Source organism: Dama dama, chromosome 12 (genome assembly GCF_033118175.1).
Source record: "Dama dama isolate Ldn47 chromosome 12, ASM3311817v1, whole genome shotgun sequence".
NCBI classification, from domain to species: Eukaryota; Metazoa; Chordata; class Mammalia; order Artiodactyla; family Cervidae; genus Dama; species Dama dama.
This window is the reverse complement of record NC_083692.1, coordinates 78,014,008-78,034,470: the sequence shown is the minus strand read 5'-3', so window position 1 is coordinate 78,034,470 and position 20,463 is coordinate 78,014,008. Positions and strand designations below refer to the sequence as shown.

Genomic DNA, 20,463 nt, shown 5'->3' with positions numbered 1-20,463 from the left:
AAGATCCCCTAGAGAAGGGAATGGCAACCCACTCCTGTATTCTTGCCTGGAAAAATCCCATGGACAGAGGAACCTGGCAGGCTACAGTCCTGGGGTCGCAAAGAGTCAGACATGACTGAGCAACTAACACTACTATAAAGAACTGTGGAGAGCACTGGTGTTCTTTACTTATAAGTAATCTCACTCAGGCCTCCTATTTTAGCACCCGCCACAAACCTTCAACCCACACATACCCAGGCACTCGCGAGAGCAACACCATCTTTCTCAACTATTCAAATGTAACTGGTCCTTCTCTTTTAAACTCTTGCACAGCTCACATTGTGACACCTCTCACACTGAACTTAGGTTTCTCCTTCGTCTAGTCTGTAACACAAGCTTTAATTCTTCCTTACACTGCTCACCTTCTGACATTTCGTTGACATCACTATGTGCTGTGATCTCCTTATCTATTCTTTTTCTGTTTGCAGGTTTCTACCCTTTCTGATTTCTTTACTATCTTAGAGATAAATGAGTATTATTAATCTACTATGTTTATACAAGTTTCAGAGAAAACATTTTATTGCACAGCATTTTGTATTGTTTGAAGTATACTTTGACATGCATTTTATTTATAGAACTTTAAAAATAAAATTTGTATTTAAACCAATTTAATAAAAAATTAACTAGATTCAAACCAATGATGCATAGCTGATATATACTACACTTAAATCAACAGTGCATAACAAAAATATATTAATGTTATGACTATAGCTCATTCACAAAGCCTACAAATACAGCCTTTGAAAAAAGTACAAGAAAATTTTCATGAAGGTGGAAGAATGAAGCCAAGAAAAATATTTTAGAAGCAGCAGGCATTTCAAGGGCAATAATATTTTAGTCATTCTTATCATAATAGCCACTGCAGAACCAGAAAACATATGTTGTTCACTTCTGTGCTTAAAACTTTCTCCCAAACAGCAAAAGTACTCCTGGTTTGCCAATAAATAGGTGTTAATTAAACAGGATTGCACCAATATTTGCAAAGACCAGCAGTATATTTGCAGGGCAATACAGAGATTGATTGCTCTATTATTCTTTTCAATACACCACCTTCTCTTACTTCCTTATATCTCACAGTTTCAAGATTATGACAAAATACTCAATATTTTGCAGTAACCTATAAGGGAGAATCTGGAAAGAACCCACACACCTCGTGTGTCACACACTACACTCGTGCACAGGACGGTGACTCTGCTGTGCACCTGACACTGCACAACGCTGTGTGTCAGCTCTACTTCAATCTAAATATAAAGGTTTTTACAGAGTCATGGTTTTTGGAGGCTGTAGCTCTCCTATTACTTCTCCTGCATGCTCTGTCAGGAAGACACTATGCAAATGACACCTTCTCTGGTGCACTCTGGCTCTCTAAAAGTATATTGTATACTAAAAGTATGATAAAACTCAGTAAAGCAAAACCCATCAAGTTGGCCTGGAACAACCTGCGGGGCATGGATTTGACTGCAAGGATGAGCAAGGGACTGTTGCATTGTTTATGTGGTTTAACCTTGAAATTACTTTGGTCTTTGATAGGGAGCCTTTGGTGTCAGACAGTTTTTAACTTCACTAATAAGAGGTTGGGTAAAGGGAACGTTTCCCAGTGATGCAGTGGTAAAGAATCCGCCTGCAATGCAGCAGACCCAGGTTCAATCCTTGGGTCGGGAAGATGCCCTGGAGGAGGGTATGGCAACCCACTCCAGTATTCTTGCCTGAAGAATTCCACAGACAGAGGAGCCCGGCGGGCTACAGCCCATGGGGTCCCAAAGAGTCGGATATGACTGAAGTGACTCAGCGCTCACACAGGGGAGTGTTTACTTCTTATTCTTATGCTCTAGACGTTGGTATGATGTTTGTATCAACCAGAGACTGAGCGACAAACCACCATAAACTCTGCTGGGACCAGAGGGGGTCAGAGACACTCAGCATCCAGGCCCCGCTGCTGCTCAGAGTTTGTGCTCAGCTCCCCCTGCAGTTTCCGTCACTGTGTCCCTCAGAGCACAGTAGTACACAGCCGAGTCTGACTCTTGGACTGAGGCTTTCTCCAAGTGAAAGGAGGTGGTTTCTGTATTGTATGTGGCTTCAAAACCTTTGTGGCTTCCCTTTTCGTTGGCCTTCGTGGCTTTCAGGAGGAGCTGTGGACCTTCTCCGGGATACTGGACATACCAGAAAAGAGTAGGGTACCCAGAGGTTGAATAAGTGCAGTTTATAGTCACAGAAGTCCCTTCTGAAAGAGACACTTGGCCATCCATCTGGGTCACTGAGTTTCCATGGGTTTGTCCTGGGCAAATTATAAATAAAAATTTTGTGTCACCTGGGGCATATTTTTGTGGGATAAAATTATGGTTAAAGATTTTGCTGACATAATAGAAGGAAAAATCCATGTTTTAAGAGGCATTTTACTTACCAAGCACTAGGAGTATCACAGTCACTAAACCTGGAGAGGAGCTCATCTCTGGAGTGTTACCCGAATAAAGAGGTGACACCTGACACTTCTTCTTTTAAGAGGAAGAAAGGTTGAAATCACAGTGAAGTGACAAGTCGAAGCCTGCATTTCACACAGGAAATGTGTTGGTGTCAGGAAGCTGCACCCTTTGTGGACAGAGAGAGGAATGGGATGCTTGTGACCTAGTCTCCTGAACATGTTCTCATCCCCAGCTTTATTTTTGAGACATATACCAGTCTTCGGATGGCACTTGGAAATCTGACCAAGTTGCTCTAACCTCTTAGGTCTATTTTGTTGTTAGGTCTCTACCTGACAGAAGTCCTTTAACAGAACATCCCTAGGGTATGTCTGTAACTGAAAAGATACCAATTTCCTTGAGCATGTTGAAACAGTCCTTTACATCCTCATGTATTCAGTGTGAGCTAGCCATAATTCATCAAATACCAGAAAAGTATTTGGTATTGAACTTAGAAGAAGTAATAAAAAATCAAGTCATTACTGATTCTTCTTTTCAACACTGTACCCTAATATGTAGAGCAGTAAACTCAGATTATTACATCACAAAATATCTGTCCAATTAAACAAAAATGATGAACAAACAATCTTTGAGGAATCACTACTTTTTGAAATGCACTGTTTCCTTGGTTGGTTGGTTTAGTCGCTAAGTCTTATCCAACTCTTGCAACCCCATGAACTGTAGCCTGCAAGGCTCCTATGCCCATGGGACTCTCCAGGCAAGAATACTGGAGTGATTTGCCATTTCCTTCTCCAGGGGATCTTTCTGACCCAGGAATCAAACCCAGATCTCCTGCTTTACAGGCAGATTCTTTACCAACTGAGCTATGAGGGACTAGTCCTAAATTATATCAATTGTAAGGAATTCTATCTTTTAATAAAAGCTTTTAAGGAGGAAAAGTCACATATCTTACTAATAGTCATATATTTCTGAATATAAAAACCATTTGAAAATGAAAATATGAATCCTAGTTCAGAAAGAAACACCATAATTGAATTTATGAAATTCTACTTGATGTTCTGATATGAATATCTTATTCTCTCACAGTTTCAAGCTGGCTGAGTATTAGTCATTTAGTCGTATCTGATTCTTTGTGAACCCATTGACTGTAGTCTGCCAGACTCGTCTGTCCATGGAATTCTCCAGGCAAGAATACCAGAGTGGGTTGCCATTCCCTTCTGCAGGGGATCTTCCCAACCTAGGGAACCTGTGTCTCCCACATTGCAGGCAGATTCTTTACTGTCTGAGCAACAAATACTAATCTTACTAAATCCTACCAACAATACCCTCAGTAGATATCTAATCTCAAATACACCTTTTATTACTTAAGGTAATAAGTAATAAGCAAAATGTTATACCAACATTTTGATGCCAAACTTTAACCACATAATTTTCCTCCTCCGTGTCTGGAGCCCCAAAGATGTGAATTTCTGTCAAAAGCCTGGAGCTTGAGTTAGGACTGATTTTCCCAGCTTTTCAAATCATTAAAGACTTATAAATTGATATTTATACAACAGCTGATGATAAAATCAATATGTGCATGATTTAAAATTACAAATTCTGGATGCACCACAAATTTCATGAATCATATTTTCCAGAATTGAGACTTGTGAATTTGTAATTTTGAAAGCTCCTTTAGAGATTTTCTTGAAAACCGTCCAACAAAATTTCTTTTGTGATCGATGTCTAGACAAAGATAGTTGCCAAGGTTCAGGGAGAAAGCTCTGGGCTCAGAATGGAAAAATGTTTCCATGACTAAGTCACTTCAGTTTTGTCGGACTCTTTGTGACCCTATAGACTGTAGCCCACCAGGCTTCTCTGTCCATGGGATCCTCCAGGCAAGAATATTGGAGTGCATTGCCATATCCTCTTCTAGAGGATCTTCCTGACCCAGGGATTGAATCCACGTCTCTTATGTCTTCTGCACTGGCAGGTTGGTTCTTTACCACTAGTGCCACCTGGGAAGCCCATGACTCTACAAGTTGTGTTAAAGGATCCTTCTCTGTCAAGTACCAGCAGTAAAAAGAAGTCTTCTTTAGCTTACTTTTTTTTAAGCTGGCCTTTTATGAATGTTCATAAAGGCGAGTGTATGCTCCTTGGTTCTTTGTCTCATCACAACAAAGATTTGGAGTGACGGACATTAAAGCCCCTTGGCGGGTCACAGCTCTCGGAGGACAGACCGTGTTATAGCTCTTAAATAAATCACTGTTACAGCTCAGTGTTACAGCTCTATTTATTTAGATGATAGCAGGAAAATCCATCTTTGAGGTATGAGGGCACTTCGATCCAAACACAGGAAGAGAAGAGCACCCCATTGTGTGGGAGAGGGAGAGAGAGAGGGAGAGAGAGAGAGAGAGAAGAGGGCTTTGGCTCCTCTTTTTATATGTTTTTTTGTTCCCCCTGAGCCTGTCCTATGCAAATTGGGCTTAGGCAGGAGCGTTGTTTGTTTTACCTGAGGTTCTCACTCCGGTCCTCAGACCTTCCTTTGTTCTATGTTCGTGGGCTTTCCTCTTCCAGGTCTTTTAGCCACCACCATTTTGAACTCTTTTTCCCTGTTCTAACTACCTAACAATTTTATTTAAAAAAAAATTAAAAGAAACCAAAAATCCTGAGGGCTCTCAGGATAAAGTTCTGGAGAAGGAAACAGTCAGTAAAGCCCCTGGAGTCATTGGTCCCTAGACACATATGGGAGCTTAGCTCAGGTTCTTTCAGAGAGTTGACTCTCCACAGTTTCAGATCAGGGAGTTCCATGAGTCCAAAGTCAACGTGTGACTGGTTTCCCAGATTCCGATTAAGTAGGAAAAGCAGACTCAGATACTGGCTGGCCTCACACATTTCTTCCTTTCTCCTTCGCCTTCCAAATCGCATTGTCAGAACCCGCCTCAAAATTATGCTAGAAAGGAATTCAGGAAAAGCAGCTAAAAACTTTTATTCTGATATAAAGGGGGGAAACAATACAGGTTTGATGACATTGAGTTGAAAAAATAAGTATAGAATGCACGGATGCAGAAAGTTGTTATCCATGCTTAAAAAAAAAATATTTTAAGGCCAGTAAGAATGTATGAGAGGATAACAGGCAGGAAGGCCAGGGGGCTCCAAATGGAGAAAATAGGCTGCAAGTGCCAGACATTTTTATCTCTCTTAAGGGGCAGGAGGAAACAAACCAGTGATATTTTTTTCTTCTCTATACAAATTTAAAAGGAGGTTTCTCTTAAAATGCTGTGTTGCCATGACACCTGGTTTCACCTGAAGCTAACTACTCTCAAACCTTGAGTTAACCAATACATTTCTTTTTTTATGGAAATGTTTGTCTTAAAATATGTTAATTTACCCCACTCCAAATTGGCCTAACCTACTTACTCAGATATTGTTCCCCTAATCTATGTAAAGAAACTATTTATTGGTAATCTGCCCTTCTACAAGATTCAAGTCAATCGTTTTATGGCCAGGGGTGAATTATCTGGTGCCATTCTAAATTCTAAGACATTCCTTTCTTTTCATTAACAGATTGCGAGTGACTATATAACTTACAGCTAAAGACTAGGAGGGGGGTACTCTTCCCGCCCCCTTCTGATGCCTATGTCAGAAGCTTTCTCTATCTCCTTTATACTTTAATAAAACTTTATTACACAAAAGCTCGGAGCGATCCAGCCTCGTCTCTGGTTCCGGATTGAATTCGTTTCCTCTGGAGGCCAAGAATTCTGGCGTCTTATCGTTCAGCAACAACCTTTCATCTTGGGGGCTCATCCGGGATTCTTCAGGACAAGGTAAGGATGCTTGGAGCTCTAGTTCTTTGTTCTCCTAGCGAACACGTATTCTGCTGTACTTTACTAACTCTACGGTGTGCTTGTGTGAATGAATGAAACGCCCTGCGCGAAGCAAGTGAGGAGCCCTGCTCTGCGGTTCCACTGCGACCTCAAAAGGCTTATGGCAGAAACCTGTCGGGGGTTTATACCGACCTGCGAGTGCCAAGAGGCAACCAATGTCTCCTTTGGGAACCGATCAGAAATGGGCAAAGCATGTGGACCAAACTCTCCTTTCTCGGTCAAACTTTTTGGTCTCTGACTATTTCATAACTCTTTGGGAATTAGAAGTACTAACCTAACCTATCAGATCATAAGTTTTCAAGGGACTTGTAATCTATGTTGCTACTGTGTACTAGGTGGCCTAGGTCTCAAACTTGGATTGGAAGTCAGGAAGCACCTAGCCTCGCTAGGCATCGAAAGTTCGAAAGCTAGATGGAGCTCTAACTCCAAGAGCATCTCTTAGGTTAAAGGTTTTTTTCTTTTGGTAACACTGGCTCTTAGTGGACCAGAAGAGGCTCTTATACTGGTGTGGTGACGCTTCGAAGGAACATCTCAGTTTAAAGTTCGTGCAGGTCTTATTGCGGTCAGGAATACACTCAGGGTCGTGCACAGGCACTCGGGTGACGAAAGTTTACCCCCAGTGGTCTTAGCTTGGGAGGCATTCTGGAAGGTTACTCTGATTGCACCCCGGGTGGCATCAGAGGCAAGCCAGGTGAAGAGCCGGACGTCAGTCAGGGATGCCATCAGGTCTACCCCTGGTGCATCCCCACCCCGTCTCGGTGGTAGAACCGGGAGGGACGAGTGTGACGCCTGCGTCGGTAAGAGACAGACTAAGTCCGACCGGGAAGGAAAAGCTTTTGGTGTAAAGTCTGTTTACACCCCCATCTAGAGCAAGGAGGGACGCCTCCAGTAGAAAAAAATGGCGCTGGTCGCTTTTTTTCTCTTACAGATGGGAGCTAACAATTCCAGCCTCACGCCTTTGAACTGTATCCTAAAAAAAACTGGGATAGATTTGAGCCCCAGGGCTTAAAGAAGACACACCTGGTCTTCCTATGTGATACCCACTGGGAGTCAGGCGGTCCCAGCTACAGAACCAGACTGAGACTATAACACTGCTAAAGGAGGATGGGATCAGAGTCATTTTGTCAGATGTATTCTTGAAGGACTCAGGCAGGTGCATTCTAAGCCTTTAAACTATGGCAAACTGGCAGACATAGAACAGGAGGAGAAGGAAGCTCCTGGTAAATTCCTAGATAGACTGAGAGAAGCCCTTCACAGATTCACTGAGATTGATCCTGAAAGTGAAGAGGGAAAAGTGATCTTAAAGGATAGATTTCTCACTCAGTCGGCTCCAGATATTCACTGTAAGTTATCAAAATGGGCGTATGAACCAAATCAGTCTTTAGATAATCTGTTACAACTGGCTCAGACAGTCTATTATGGTAGGGAATAAGAGGAAAAGAAAGAAAGGCAGAGAAAGACAAAGGAAAAGGCAGAAGCCCTCGCAATGGCTATGAAAACCATTCTTAAACAGCCTGAGAAAAATGCCCAGAGGGACCCAGGTGAAAAGGGATGGGCTTGCTATTGCTGTGGAAAGGAGGGGCATCTCAAGCGGGATTGCCCTCAGGCATCTAAGCCGCCCCCAGCTCCATGTCCGGTCTGCAAGGGACCACATTGGAGGAGATACTGCCCCTCCCCAAGGCGTAGGTCTCAGGGGTCTGACTTTCAAGACGATCAGGACCAAAGGTGCCCGGGGGTCCCCACACAAGCTCTCGTCCTAATTACACCTGAGGAACCCTGGGTATTGATAACGGTGGGAGGCCAATCCGTCAACTTCCTTTTAGATACTGGGGCAACTTACTCCGTGCTTACTGAATCCCCTGGCCCACTTTTTTCCTGATCCGCTTCCATAATGGGACTATCTGGATGAGCCAAAAGGTCTTATTTCAGTTATTCTCTATCTTGCAACTGGGATTCTGTGCTATTTTCCCACGAGTTTCTGATTGTGCCAGAACTACCCTCACCCCTTTTGGGGAGGGATATACTGAGCAAGGTCCATGCCTCTGTTTTCATGAATATGGAGCCCTCCCATTCTCTCTCTTTAGTTGAACAAAATGTAAATCCTAGAGTATGGGCTAATAGAAAGTCTGTGGGTCGAGCACAAAATGCTATTCCTGTAGTTGTCAAGCTCCAAGACCCGCACCTATTTCCACATAAGAAGCACTATCCACTGAGACCTGAGGTTAAGGAAGGGTTAAAACCCATCATTGAGAATTTAAAGGAGCAGGGCCTATTAATTCCCTGTAACAGTCCATGCAACACTCCTATTTTGGGTATAAAGAAATCAAATGGTAAATGGAGACTAGTTCAAGATTTATGAATAATAAATGAGGCTGTGGTTCCTTTATACCCTGTGGTGCCTAATCCTTATACTCTATTGTCTGAAATTCCTGAAGGAGCCAAATATTTTTCAGTAACTGATTTAAAAGATGCCTTCTATTCAGTGCCTTTGGTGGAGGAAAGTCAATTTTTATTTGCCTTTGAAGACCCCACGCAGTCAGCTCCTCAGTTAACCTGGACAGTTTTGCCCCAGGGATTTCGTGACAGTCCTCACTTATTTGGGCACGGGATCTACAAAACTTTAATAGCGCTGAAGCAGTAGTGTTACAGTATGTAGATGATATTTTGCTCTGTGCTGAGACAGAGGAAGCTTGTTCACGAGCTTCAGAAGATTTCTTAAACTTTCTGGCAGGCTGCAGTTACAAGGCATCAAGAGAGAAGGCTCAGCTTTGTCAACAATGTGTTAGATATCTGGGCCTGATCATATCAGAAGGGACTAGGGCCATAGGCCCTGAGAGAATTAAACCTATACTAAATCGTCCCCTACCTATGACTTTAAGACAATTGACAGGATTTGGGGGAATCACAGGCTACTGTCTTATTTGGATTCCGGGCTATGGGGAACTTGCCCGGCCTTTATATAAACTTATAGCTGAAACTCAGCAGGCCCAAGCCGACAAACTGATTTGGTCTCCAGATACTCAAAAGGCTTTTAAGGTTCTTCAGACTGCTCTCCTGCAAGCTCCTGCTTTGAGTTTGCCCACAGGGTCAGAATTCAACTTGTTTGTCACTGAAAGAAAAGGCATGGCCTTGGGAGTTTTGACACAACCCCGAGGGCCTCACCAGCAACCCATTGCTTATCTAAGCAGAGAATTAGGTGTAATTGCACGTGAATGACCCCACTGCCTAAGAGTAATTGGGGTCACGGCTTTATTAGCACCCGAAGCTTTAAAAATAATTAATGGACGAAACCTTACTGTACTGACTTCTCATGATGTGAGTGGAATCTTAAATTCTAAGGTTAATATTTGGATAACAGGCAGTAGACTTCTTAAATATCAGTCATTGTAGTCAGAAGGACCAGTAACTGAGCTTAAAATTTGTGGAAATTTAAATCCTGCCACTTTCCTTCCTGAAAAGGAAAATGAAACATCTGATCACGATTGTTCCCAATTCTTAACTTTAAACTATGCAGCTCGGGAGGATCTAATGGATACCCCATTAGACAATCCTGACATGGAAATATTTACAGATGGCAGTTCTTTGGTTCGGGACGGAAAGCTTAAAGTAGGTTACCCCATGGTGACTGCTGAACAGGTTTTAGAAGCAAAATCTCTCCCCCAGGGAACCAGTGCCCAGTTAGCGGAGCTTATGGCTCTGACCCAAGCTCTAGAGTTAAGCAAAGGGTAGCGAGTAAATATCTACACTGATTCTAAGTATGCTTATTTGACTTTACATGCTCATGCTGCAATATGGAGAGAAAGACAGTTTAAAACAGCAACAGGAGAACCTATTAAGCATTTCAGAGAGATCGAGAGACTTTTAACTGCTATCTATTGTCCTAAAGAAGTAGCGGTTATGCATTGCAAAGGGCACAGCAGGGATGGGAGTAAAGTAGCCTCCAGTAACCTGTTAGCTGACTCTCAAGCCAAAAAAGTGGCATTTTACAAAACCCCCTCCCTACAGACGCCTTTGATCTAGACAGGTCCTGTGGAACAGGAAAAACCACAATATGCTGAGGAAGAATTAGAAAGATATGAGAAAAGAGAAGCAAAGATTACTAATAAAGGATGGTTACAGTCCGAGGATGGACGATTAATAATTCCTGAAAATGCTCAGTGGAAAATTCTTAAGGGTTTGCATCAGAGTTTTCATTTGGGTGTAGAAAGTACTTACCAGATGGCTTCTCATTTGTTTGAAGGTAAAAATGTACTGAAAACTTTACAGAACATTATCAAACAGTGTGAGGTTTGTCAGAAAAATAACCCACAGACTGAAAAGCTAGCAAAATCTAGATTACAACGAAGTGGAAAGTATCCTGGAGAGGACTGGGAAATTGATTTTATTCATATGCCAATAGCTAATGGATATTCTTGCTTACAAGTTTGAGTGGATACTTTTACTGGATGGATTGAGGCTTTCCCCTGTCATAGTGAACAAGCTAAGGTGGTTATAAAGGTTTTCCATGAAATCATCCTCAGATTTGGGCTGCCACAGAGCCTTCAGAGTGACAGTGGCTCCACCTTTAAAGCTGCTGTAACTCAGGGGGTATCTAAAGCTCTAGGAATAGAATATCACTTACACTGTTTGTGGCGGTCCCAATCCTCAGGAAAGGTTGGAAAAGCTAATGACATTATCGAAAGACATCTGCGCAAATTAACTCAAGAAACACAGGACAACTGGATTAAAGTCCTACCCACAGCTTTAACGAGGGCTCGAACTGCCCCAAAAAAGGAGGGACTGTCCCCCTTTGAATGTATTTATGGAAGGCCTTTCTGACGCACAGACATTGTTATAGATCCTGAAGCCTTGGAGTTAACTAATTATGTAACTCAGCTCTCAGCTTTTCAACAGGCATTAACAGAACTCCTGGAGACAACTCCTGACCCAGCTTCTGAATCCAACAAGCCTCTATTTGAGCCTGCTCAAGCTTCTGCTTGAGCCAGGAACCGAGGTCCTCATAAAAACATTGGGGTCTGGGGGCCCATGCCTGGAGCCCCTCTGGGAAGGCCCTTACCAGGTTATTCTTTCTTCTCCCACAGCTGTCAAAGTCCCAGGAATTGATTCATGGGTACATGAATCAACCGAGTTAAGAGGTGACACCCTGGCCAGAACTAAGTGATGTCATTTTATGGCTTTACTTTCTATGCTCTGACTTTGTATGTTTCAGATGGGCCTGATAATCTATGTGAGCCTACTTCTGCTGACTCCAAAAATCCTGAGTCTGCCGTTTGATCCTCAAGACAATGCCGTCCTGTCCTGGGCTCACTCCTACGGTGCATTCCACAATCTTCCACAATCGGTCTAACTGCTGGGTCTGCGGAGCACTCCCCTCTTCATCAGTGGAAGGTTTCCCATGGTGGACATTTCCATTTCAAGAAAAAGACTTTCTCCAAGTCTGTGAATATCTTCAACAACAATCATATGTGATGCCTCTTCTTCATCTGATGACATCCAGCAATCCTAAAATGAACTGGTGCAACACTTTGTATTTTAACTATGGACATAACGTGACTTTTTATTTTGATTATACATTGTCTCAGTTTAATGACTATTTTGCTACATATAAGACAAATATGTCTAGGTCTGAGGGTTTTTTACCTGATGTTTATCAAATATGGGATGAGGTTATATGGCTAACTCCTGAAAAAGGACATCTAATATCTACTGCCCCTATATGCTGGGAACAAACAGAGCCATCCCCCAAAGTTAACCAACAACTTAATTACAATGATTGGAAACAATTGGGATTTTTTGCCTCAGGAAATATGTAATGTAACCATTCCCGTGTTTCCCAACCCCAGTTCAGGATCTCCCTTTGTCTGGCCAGACACTAATTGGGACTGGATATCTCAGTCACGCTGGCTTGCTCCAAATGGGACTTATTGGATATGTGGCTCTTACCTATGGGCTTGGCTTCCCCCTGGCTAGATAGGGAGAGGCACCCTGGGTCTAGCCTTTACTCCTGGCTTTATATTTTCAGAGCTTCTGGAGAAGCCTGCTAATTTACCCCACCTTAAAACTCGGTGGGCAAGGTCTGTATTTCACTGGTACGATTATTTGGCTGCACTGTTTGTCCCCTCTTTGGGAACTACAGATGTTATGATACGAGTGGGTGCTTTGACTAATTTTACTCAACAGGCATTACAAGATTCTCAAAAAGCTATTTCAGCTCTTAATGCTGAACAAGCACAAATTAGAAAGGTGGTTTTACAAAACAGATTGGCTTTAGATATTCTGACAGCTGCACAAGGAGGAACTCGTGCCATCATTCATACTCAACGCTGCACATATATACCTGATATGAGCACTAATGTTACTCATTTTACTAAACATATGAACAAGATGACTGGGGCCATGGATACTCCTGAAGCCTCAATTGCCTCACTTTGGGGGATGTTAACTAGTTCCCCATGGTGGAAAACTATCTTAATTACAATAATTCTGATTGTTTTGTTTTTGCTGTTTGCTCCCTGCATCTGTAACTGTGTAACTGGATTTGTTTCCAGTCGCATGAAAGCTTTTAAGTTACAAATGGTTGCTCAAACTCCTGCTATCACTGCAGCTTCTTCCGACTACTATTTGGGGCCCCTGGATCAGACATCCTCACTATGAGGATTAGGAGAATATGTTGCCTCACCAATTTAGGGACAATGCCCCTTGTCAGCTCAGAAGCAGTTATGGAATGGGAACGACGCCCCTTTTCCCTAGGCAACATAATTTTCCTAAAAGAAAAGGGGAGAATGAGAGGGTAACAGGCAGGAAGGCCAGGGGTCTCCAAACGGAGGAAATAGGCTGCAAGTGCCAGACATTTTTCTCTCTCAAGCAGCAGGAGGAAACAAACCAGTGATATTTTTTTCTTCTTTATACAATTTTAAAAGGAGATTTCTCTTAAAATGCTGTGTTGCCATGACGCCTGGTTTCACCTGAAGCTAAATATTCTCAAACTTTGAGTTAACCAATACATTTTTTTTCTTATGGAAATGTTTGTCTTAAGCTATGTTAATGTGCTATGCATTTACCCCAGACTCTAAGTTCCGCCAAAATGGCTCAAACTATACTCAGATATTGTTCCCCTAATCTATGTAAATGAAAATATTTGTTTGGTAATCTGCCCTTCTACAAGATTCAAGTCAATCGTTTATGGCCAGAGATGAATTATCTGGTGCCATTCTAAATTTTATGACATTCCTTTCTTTTCATTAACAGACTGCGAGTGGCTATATAACATACAGCTAAAGACTAGCAGGGGGGTACTCTTTCTGCCCCCTTCTGATGCCTATGTCAGAAGCTTTCTCTATCTCTTTTATACTTTAATAAAATTTTATTACACAAAAGCTCTGAGTGATCCAGCCTCGTCTCTGGCCCCGGATTGAATTCGTCTCCTCCGGAGGCCAAGAATTCTGGCGTCTTATCGTTCAGCAACAACCTTTCAGTCATAAGGGATTTGATTAGGTCATCAAAAAAGCAAGAGAGTTCCAGAAAAATATCTATGTCTGCTTTGTTGACTATGCCAAAGCCTTTGACTGTGGATCACAATAAACTGTGGAAAATTCTGAAAGAGATGGGAATACCAGACACCTGACCTGCCTCTTGAGAAACCTGTATGAAAGTCAGGAAGCAATAGTTAGAACTGGACATGGAACAACAGACTGGTCCCAAATAGGAAAAAGAGTATGTCAGGCTATATATTGTCACCCTGCTTATTTAACTTATATGCAGAGTACATCATGAGAAACGCTGGGCTGGAGGAAGCACAAGCTGGAATCAAGATTGCTGGGAGAAATATCAATAACCTCAGATAAGCAGATGACACTAACCTTATGGCAAAAAGTGAAGAACTAAAGAACTTCTTGATGAAAGTGAAAGAGGAGAGTGAAAAAGTTGGCTTAAAGCTCAACATTCAGAAAACTAAGATCATGGAATCTGCTCCCATCACTTCATGACAAATAGATGGGGAAACAGTGGAAACAGTGGCTCACTTTCTGGGCTCCAAAATCACTGCAGATGGTGATTGCCGCCATGAAATTAAAGACGCTTACTCCTTGGAAGGAAAGTTACTACCAACCTAGGCAGCATATTAAAAAGCAGAGACATTACTTTGCCAACAAAGATCTGTCTAGTCAAGGCTATGGTTTTTCCAGTGGTCATGTATGGATATGAGTGTTGGACTATAAAGAAAGCTGAGTGCCAAAGAATTGATGCTTTTGAACTGTGGTGTTGGAGAAGACACTTGAGAGTCCCTTGGACTGCAAGGAGATCCAACCAATCCATCCTAAAGGAGATCAGTCCTGGGTGTTTATTGGAAGGACTGATGTTGAAGCTGAAACTCCAATAATTTGGCCACCTAATGGGAAGAGCTGACTCATTTGAATAGACCCTGATGCTGGGAAAAATTGAGGGAAGGAGGAGAAGGGGACCACAGAGGATGAGATGGTTGGATGGCATCACCGACACAATGGACATGGGTTTGGGTAGACTCTAGTAGTTGGTGATCGACAGGGCGGCCTGGTGTGCTGCAGTTCATGGGGTCACAAAGAGTCAGACATGACTGAGCAACCGAACTGAACTGAACTGAACCCACTCCAGTATTCTTGCCTGGGTAAACCCATGAACAGAAGAGCCTGGTGGGCTACAGTCCATGGTGTTCCAGGAGTTGGACACGACTGAGATACATACATCTTAGTTGTATGACCTCTGTATCCACCTGTGTTTTCTTAGTTCTATGCCACTCCACAAATTGTTTTCATTCTTTCTGGCTCCTTTCTTTGTCACACCCCCATTATGATCCTCTGTTGCTGGCTTCTTTGTAGTTTTCCTTTTGTCTTTTGTCTCCCCATATTTAAAGTTTATTCAATGTTTATAGAGAGAGGTTGGTACAGGTAAAGCACTCAAGAGTTATCTGTTTTCTGAATGAGTAGATGAGTTGTTATTCATGAACTTAGTGAAAGAAGTTATACTGAACAACTCTTGAAATTATTCTAAAAGCAATCTTCCAATACTATGGAAGTCAAGTTAAACAAAAGACTCCAACTGGATAAATAGAGGGTTATATTCATGGACAAAATTCAATAACAGATAACAAACATCCCAAGTCTAGGATGGAGGAAAATTAAACTGATATGGGTATAAATATTATTCCCATATAAACATTTAACAAATATTCATAAATATTCTTTGGTAGTCTGTTCTGTGGCAGATCACACACACACAAGTCAACACCCTCTACTACTGAAAATATAGGAACAACTAAAAATGAATTCACTTAAAGTATGTAGGAGTATATTATTTTATTATATAACCAAAAGACAGAAAACAAAAAGTTTTTGCTTTTTGGCTTCTTTAACTTTATTTTTTAGAAGATTTGATGTCACACTTCAAAGTGGCATTTTAAATAATACTGAAAACTGCAAAAATGAAAACCAAAATATGAAGAATTTAAAAATAAGATTTTTAGCCTATTGGCTCTTTTCAGAATTTTTAATATTAGAAGATTATATCTTGACCATATGAGATGATGTTATCCTTCTTTGCTTGATGAAAACCAAAATAATGTACTTAATTTAATTTTAAAAAATCAAGAGAACTTGATGAAAGGCTAATGTCTCTGCATGATGAATACTCCCAACAATCCAAAAATAAAAGAGTAATTCCCAAATCTAATAAAGGGTATCAGTGAAAATATCGAAGTCAATATTATTCCCTACAGGATCACAAACAAGACATGTACTTCTATTCACTGTCCTAATGGAGGGCCTGTGATCAAAACAGGAAAGGAAATAAGATATATTAAGTTTTAAAAGAAGAAGCAAAAAATAAAAAAAATAAAAGGAGAAGCAAAACTATTTTAATTTACAGATTTACAAGTTTATACATGTACAAAATACAAAGTACCTCTAAACAAGCTGTTTAAGAACTAGAACCTATTAGTGCATTGATACAGTCACCAAACACAAAAATCAATTTTATTTCTAGATTCTAGCAAAAGCATTAGAAAATGCAATTAAAATGTCATTTATCAAACGCTGGGGAACAAGTGTAATATAAGGTATGCAAGACCTCTTCTTGATTCCTCTCCAGTAACTCTAGAATAATTTTGATTTGAGAGATAAAAATCACATAGCATTTTAAGGAGATGAGAAATGTCCTCACTTCTGAGGTCTGGGGTAACTAACATAAATCATGGCCTGGTACTCAGTGGTGACCAGTCCTTGCCACCTACAGACACTAATGTCAGGAAACACCATTTCCTAAGGCTGCTCAATGAAATAGTGTTTTCAAAACCCCAAACAAGAGGTTGGTACCATTTATTTGGCTGTTGAACTAAATCTGTTCTCATATTGACAGGTATCTAGCTCTGTTCTGGCTATTTCAGGGCATAACTAATTCCCTGTATTTGCATTTTCTTAACCCAATTAGTCCTAGCTCTGGATTTGATGCTGGGCATTTAGGTCAATTAAGGTAAAAAAAGCTATATGAAATAAAAGATAAAATTGTTATAAGTAGGCTTGCTTCCCAGGTGGCTCAGTGGTAAACAGTCCACCTGCCAACCAGGTGGACTATTTTTATTTACACAGCATACGTTTGTACATGTAGAAAATACCCCTGCATTGGGAAGATCTCCTGGAGAGGGGAGGGGCAACCCACTCCAGTATTCCTGACCGGGAAATCCCGTGGACAGAGGAGCCTGGCGGGCTACAGTCCACGGGGTTGCGACGAGTTGGACACGACAGAGACTAAACAGCAGCAACAATACAAGTCCTCTACAAAAATCTTAACACTAACGAAAGAAACTAGAGAGGACCTAAATGAATGAAAGAAATTAGAGAGGACATAAATAAAGAGGTTATGGATCTAAAGACTCCATGTGTTAAGATGTCAATTGTCCTAAATGAATTCATAAATTCAACACAATCCCAATCAAATTACCTCAGTCTCTTGTGTTAGAAGCTGTTCTATAATTTACGTGAAAGTGCAAAGACCCAGAATAAGCCTTGAATAAGACATGGAAAACATGACTTGCATTTCCAGATTTCAAAACGTGTATGAAGTAATTAAGATAGAATGGTCTGTTGGTATGAAGATAAAATAGTCAATAAACAAAATCAAGTCCAAAAAGACATGCCATAATACATGTGCCATCAATTTATTTTCTCTAAAGGTGCCTATGCAGCTCCACTGGGGGAAGGTTGGTCTTTCTAGGATAATAGCTAGAATACTTGGCAATTTTTATTTTTTGGAAGTACCAGTGTTTTGTAGCTTTCTGTGTATAATTTCTGTACTTATTTTCTTAGATTTATGCCTAAGGATTTAGGGCCTTTCTTGAGCCATTGTAAACAGTATTATATTTTTAATTTAGGCATCCACATGTTTACTGATAATATATAAAAATGCTTTTTATTTTGTGTGTTTACCTTATATATCCTGAGACTTTCTGAACCCACTTAAGAGTTGTAGGAGTTTTGGAGGGTATATTCTTTGGGATTTTCTACATAGATAGAAAATAGTGGTCATTTGACTGCCTTTCTGGCTTAAAAGATTGTTTATATATTTATTTGCTTTACTGCACTGACTACAACGTCCAGCACTGTGCTGAAGGAGAGTGATTAAAGTGGATATTCTCCCTTTGTTCCCTTCCTTAGGGAAAAGTATAGTCCTTTACCAGTAAACATGCTAAGAGCTATTGAGGAACTTCTCTATTATTCCTGTGTTTCTTAGAGTTAGAAACTAGAGAGGACCTAAATGAATGAAAGAAATTAGAGAGGACATAAATAAAGAGGTTATGGATCTAAAGACTGACTATTGGATTTTGGCAAATGCTTTTTCTACACATTGCTGTTGCTGAACTAGCTCAACTTATTGTTGACTCACAACTCCTCCACTTCCCGTTAAATGTCCTCCTCATCTTCTTTGTCTTGGGCCAAGTATGCATGTAGCAAGATGGCAAATGATACCCACTTCTCTTCAAAGTCACCCACTATTGTGAGACTGAAGGAGGTGAGGGACAGACAAGTCTTTGTGGGTTCCAGTTGTCCTCATAGTTCAACTATGACTTTGTTTGTCACAGTTTGTCCATGCTTTTGTCCCCATCAGACTTTGCTTTACAAATGTTAACCTCAGTTCAGTTTTGTTCAGTTCAGTTGCTCAGTTGTGTCTGACTCTTTTCGACGCTATGGACTGCAGTATGCCAGGCTTTCCTGTCCATCACCAACTCCCGGAGCTTACTCAAACTCATGTCCATTGAGTCAGTGATGCCATCCAACCATCTCATCCTCTTTCGTCCCCTTCTCCTCCCACCTTCAACCTTTCCCAGCTTCACGGTCTTTTCCAATGAGTCAGATCTTCGCATTATGTGGCCAAAGTATTGAAGTTTCAGCTTCAGCATCAGTCCTTCCAATGAATATTCAGGACTGATTTCCTTTAGGATGGACTGGTTGAATCTCCTTGCAGTCCAAGGGACTCTCAAGAGTCTTCTCCAATACTACAGTTCAAAAGCATCAATGTTACTCTGAGCTGACTTAAAGTGAATTCAGGCTCAACAGCAGATATGAAGATAACAGCTTTGTACAGACTCGTCCACCAGCTCTAGCCATTGCCTGAGTTCTAATCCCTAGAACTCATCTCTTATTCTACATCACCCATGGTCTGCTTTTTTGATTGTGCCCTGACACAAAGTCTAAGAGGGAGTGACTAAGGAAATGGTTTTGATGGTGATTCCACACAACTAGACACAGGTTTGTGATGAAGTAAAGCTGCCAGTTTAAAGTATTATGGGGCAAGTTTTCAAACTTAGACAACTTTACACATGTTTTGTACAGTTGATTTAAAGTCAAAAATTCAAGCAAATATATTAATAGAAAGTTACTCTGGACACCTGTTTCCAAATAACGTAGAAGGTGCCTTTAACTAGAACTAAATCTTCTGATCCAGACCACAACTTAAGTAACCACAGGACTATCATTTCTTGTCTGGGGTCTGTGGGTGTGCATTTCAGCTGGGGTCTTGCAGCAGGGGGGCTCTCTCTTACTAAGCTCTGGGGTTTTTGTACAGCTTTTCCTATTACTTCAAGCACTGTGAGTTCAGAAAGAGCACAGAAGTACTTTGCAGAGTCTTCCAGTTGTAAGGCTGAAATGGTGAGGCTGATGGATTTGTCTGCTTTCTTAAAGTTTACAGAGTAGCGGCCATTCCTTGCATTACTGCTTTCTGAATACTGATGAAGAAGGTAAGTCATCTGTCCACTGGGAAGTTGTTTGTACCAAAAAAGGTAGTAAGCGGTCCAACTTGTTTCATACCGACAGTTCAGGGTGACTGACTGCCCCACTTGTCTGGATACATCTGGCTGGTATTGAGTAACTTTCTGGGCCACAGCAGATCCTGTGGGGAAAAAATAAGAAAACAAAGATGAAGCAGTGGATAAAATAGTGTAGGAGTTATTTAGGACCCAAAGACTAAAAATTGCAATCATAAGGTTCTTGCTTTTCTCCATCTTTCCTTTCTTCCCCAAGTCCCTGTGAAGCACCACGTGCCTGTGTGCAGTCCTTTCACCCTGGATACTCGCACCCACGTTTGGAAGCATCCCTACCAGAGAAGGTGAAGGCCAGGAACACCCAGAGCAGACTGGAGAGCGGCATGAGGCATGGATTCCCCTGCACAAATGTGCTCAGTTCTGCCTCAAGCTGAGAGTTCAGTGTCTTTGAGTGCCTGGCAGTACATATACATACTACCCGGTACCTGTGTGACTCCCCCCGACAGGAAGTGAGGTTTGTCATGTTCATAGACCACGTGGTCTGTGCATGCATGGGAAAAAGTCTGGCTCACCACAGACCTTTACTTTGTCTGATTGTCTTTTCCAGGTTGTTAAATTAGGCAGATCCTGAAAGAAGGCATGAAAAAAGCAATCAGTATTAAAATTTGAGCTGAGGAGAACTGAATATTAGACAAGTTGACATACGTTGATAATTATTCAGCAAAATAGTTTTGCCATCCTGTTTAAGATACAATTTACTATAGCCTATGTAACTTTCGGTAATCTACTAACAGGACATTCATTTAGCCTATACTTTTCTCCATCCAGAACCTAATGACTCTTTTAAAAATTTGCA

The 20,463-nt window shown here is 41.3% G+C and overlaps 1 gene segment (V, D, J or C); it reads right to left on the bottom strand.

Moving 5' to 3' along the window:
- Positions 1 to 1,979: 1,979 nt before the first annotated feature.
- On the bottom strand, positions 1,980 to 20,018 carry LOC133067034 (T cell receptor delta variable 1-like). The segment is given in 3 exon segments: positions 1,980 to 2,189; positions 19,389 to 19,735; positions 19,944 to 20,018. Coding segments are annotated over 3 exon segments (606 nt in total).
- Positions 20,019 to 20,463: the final 445 nt, after the last annotated feature.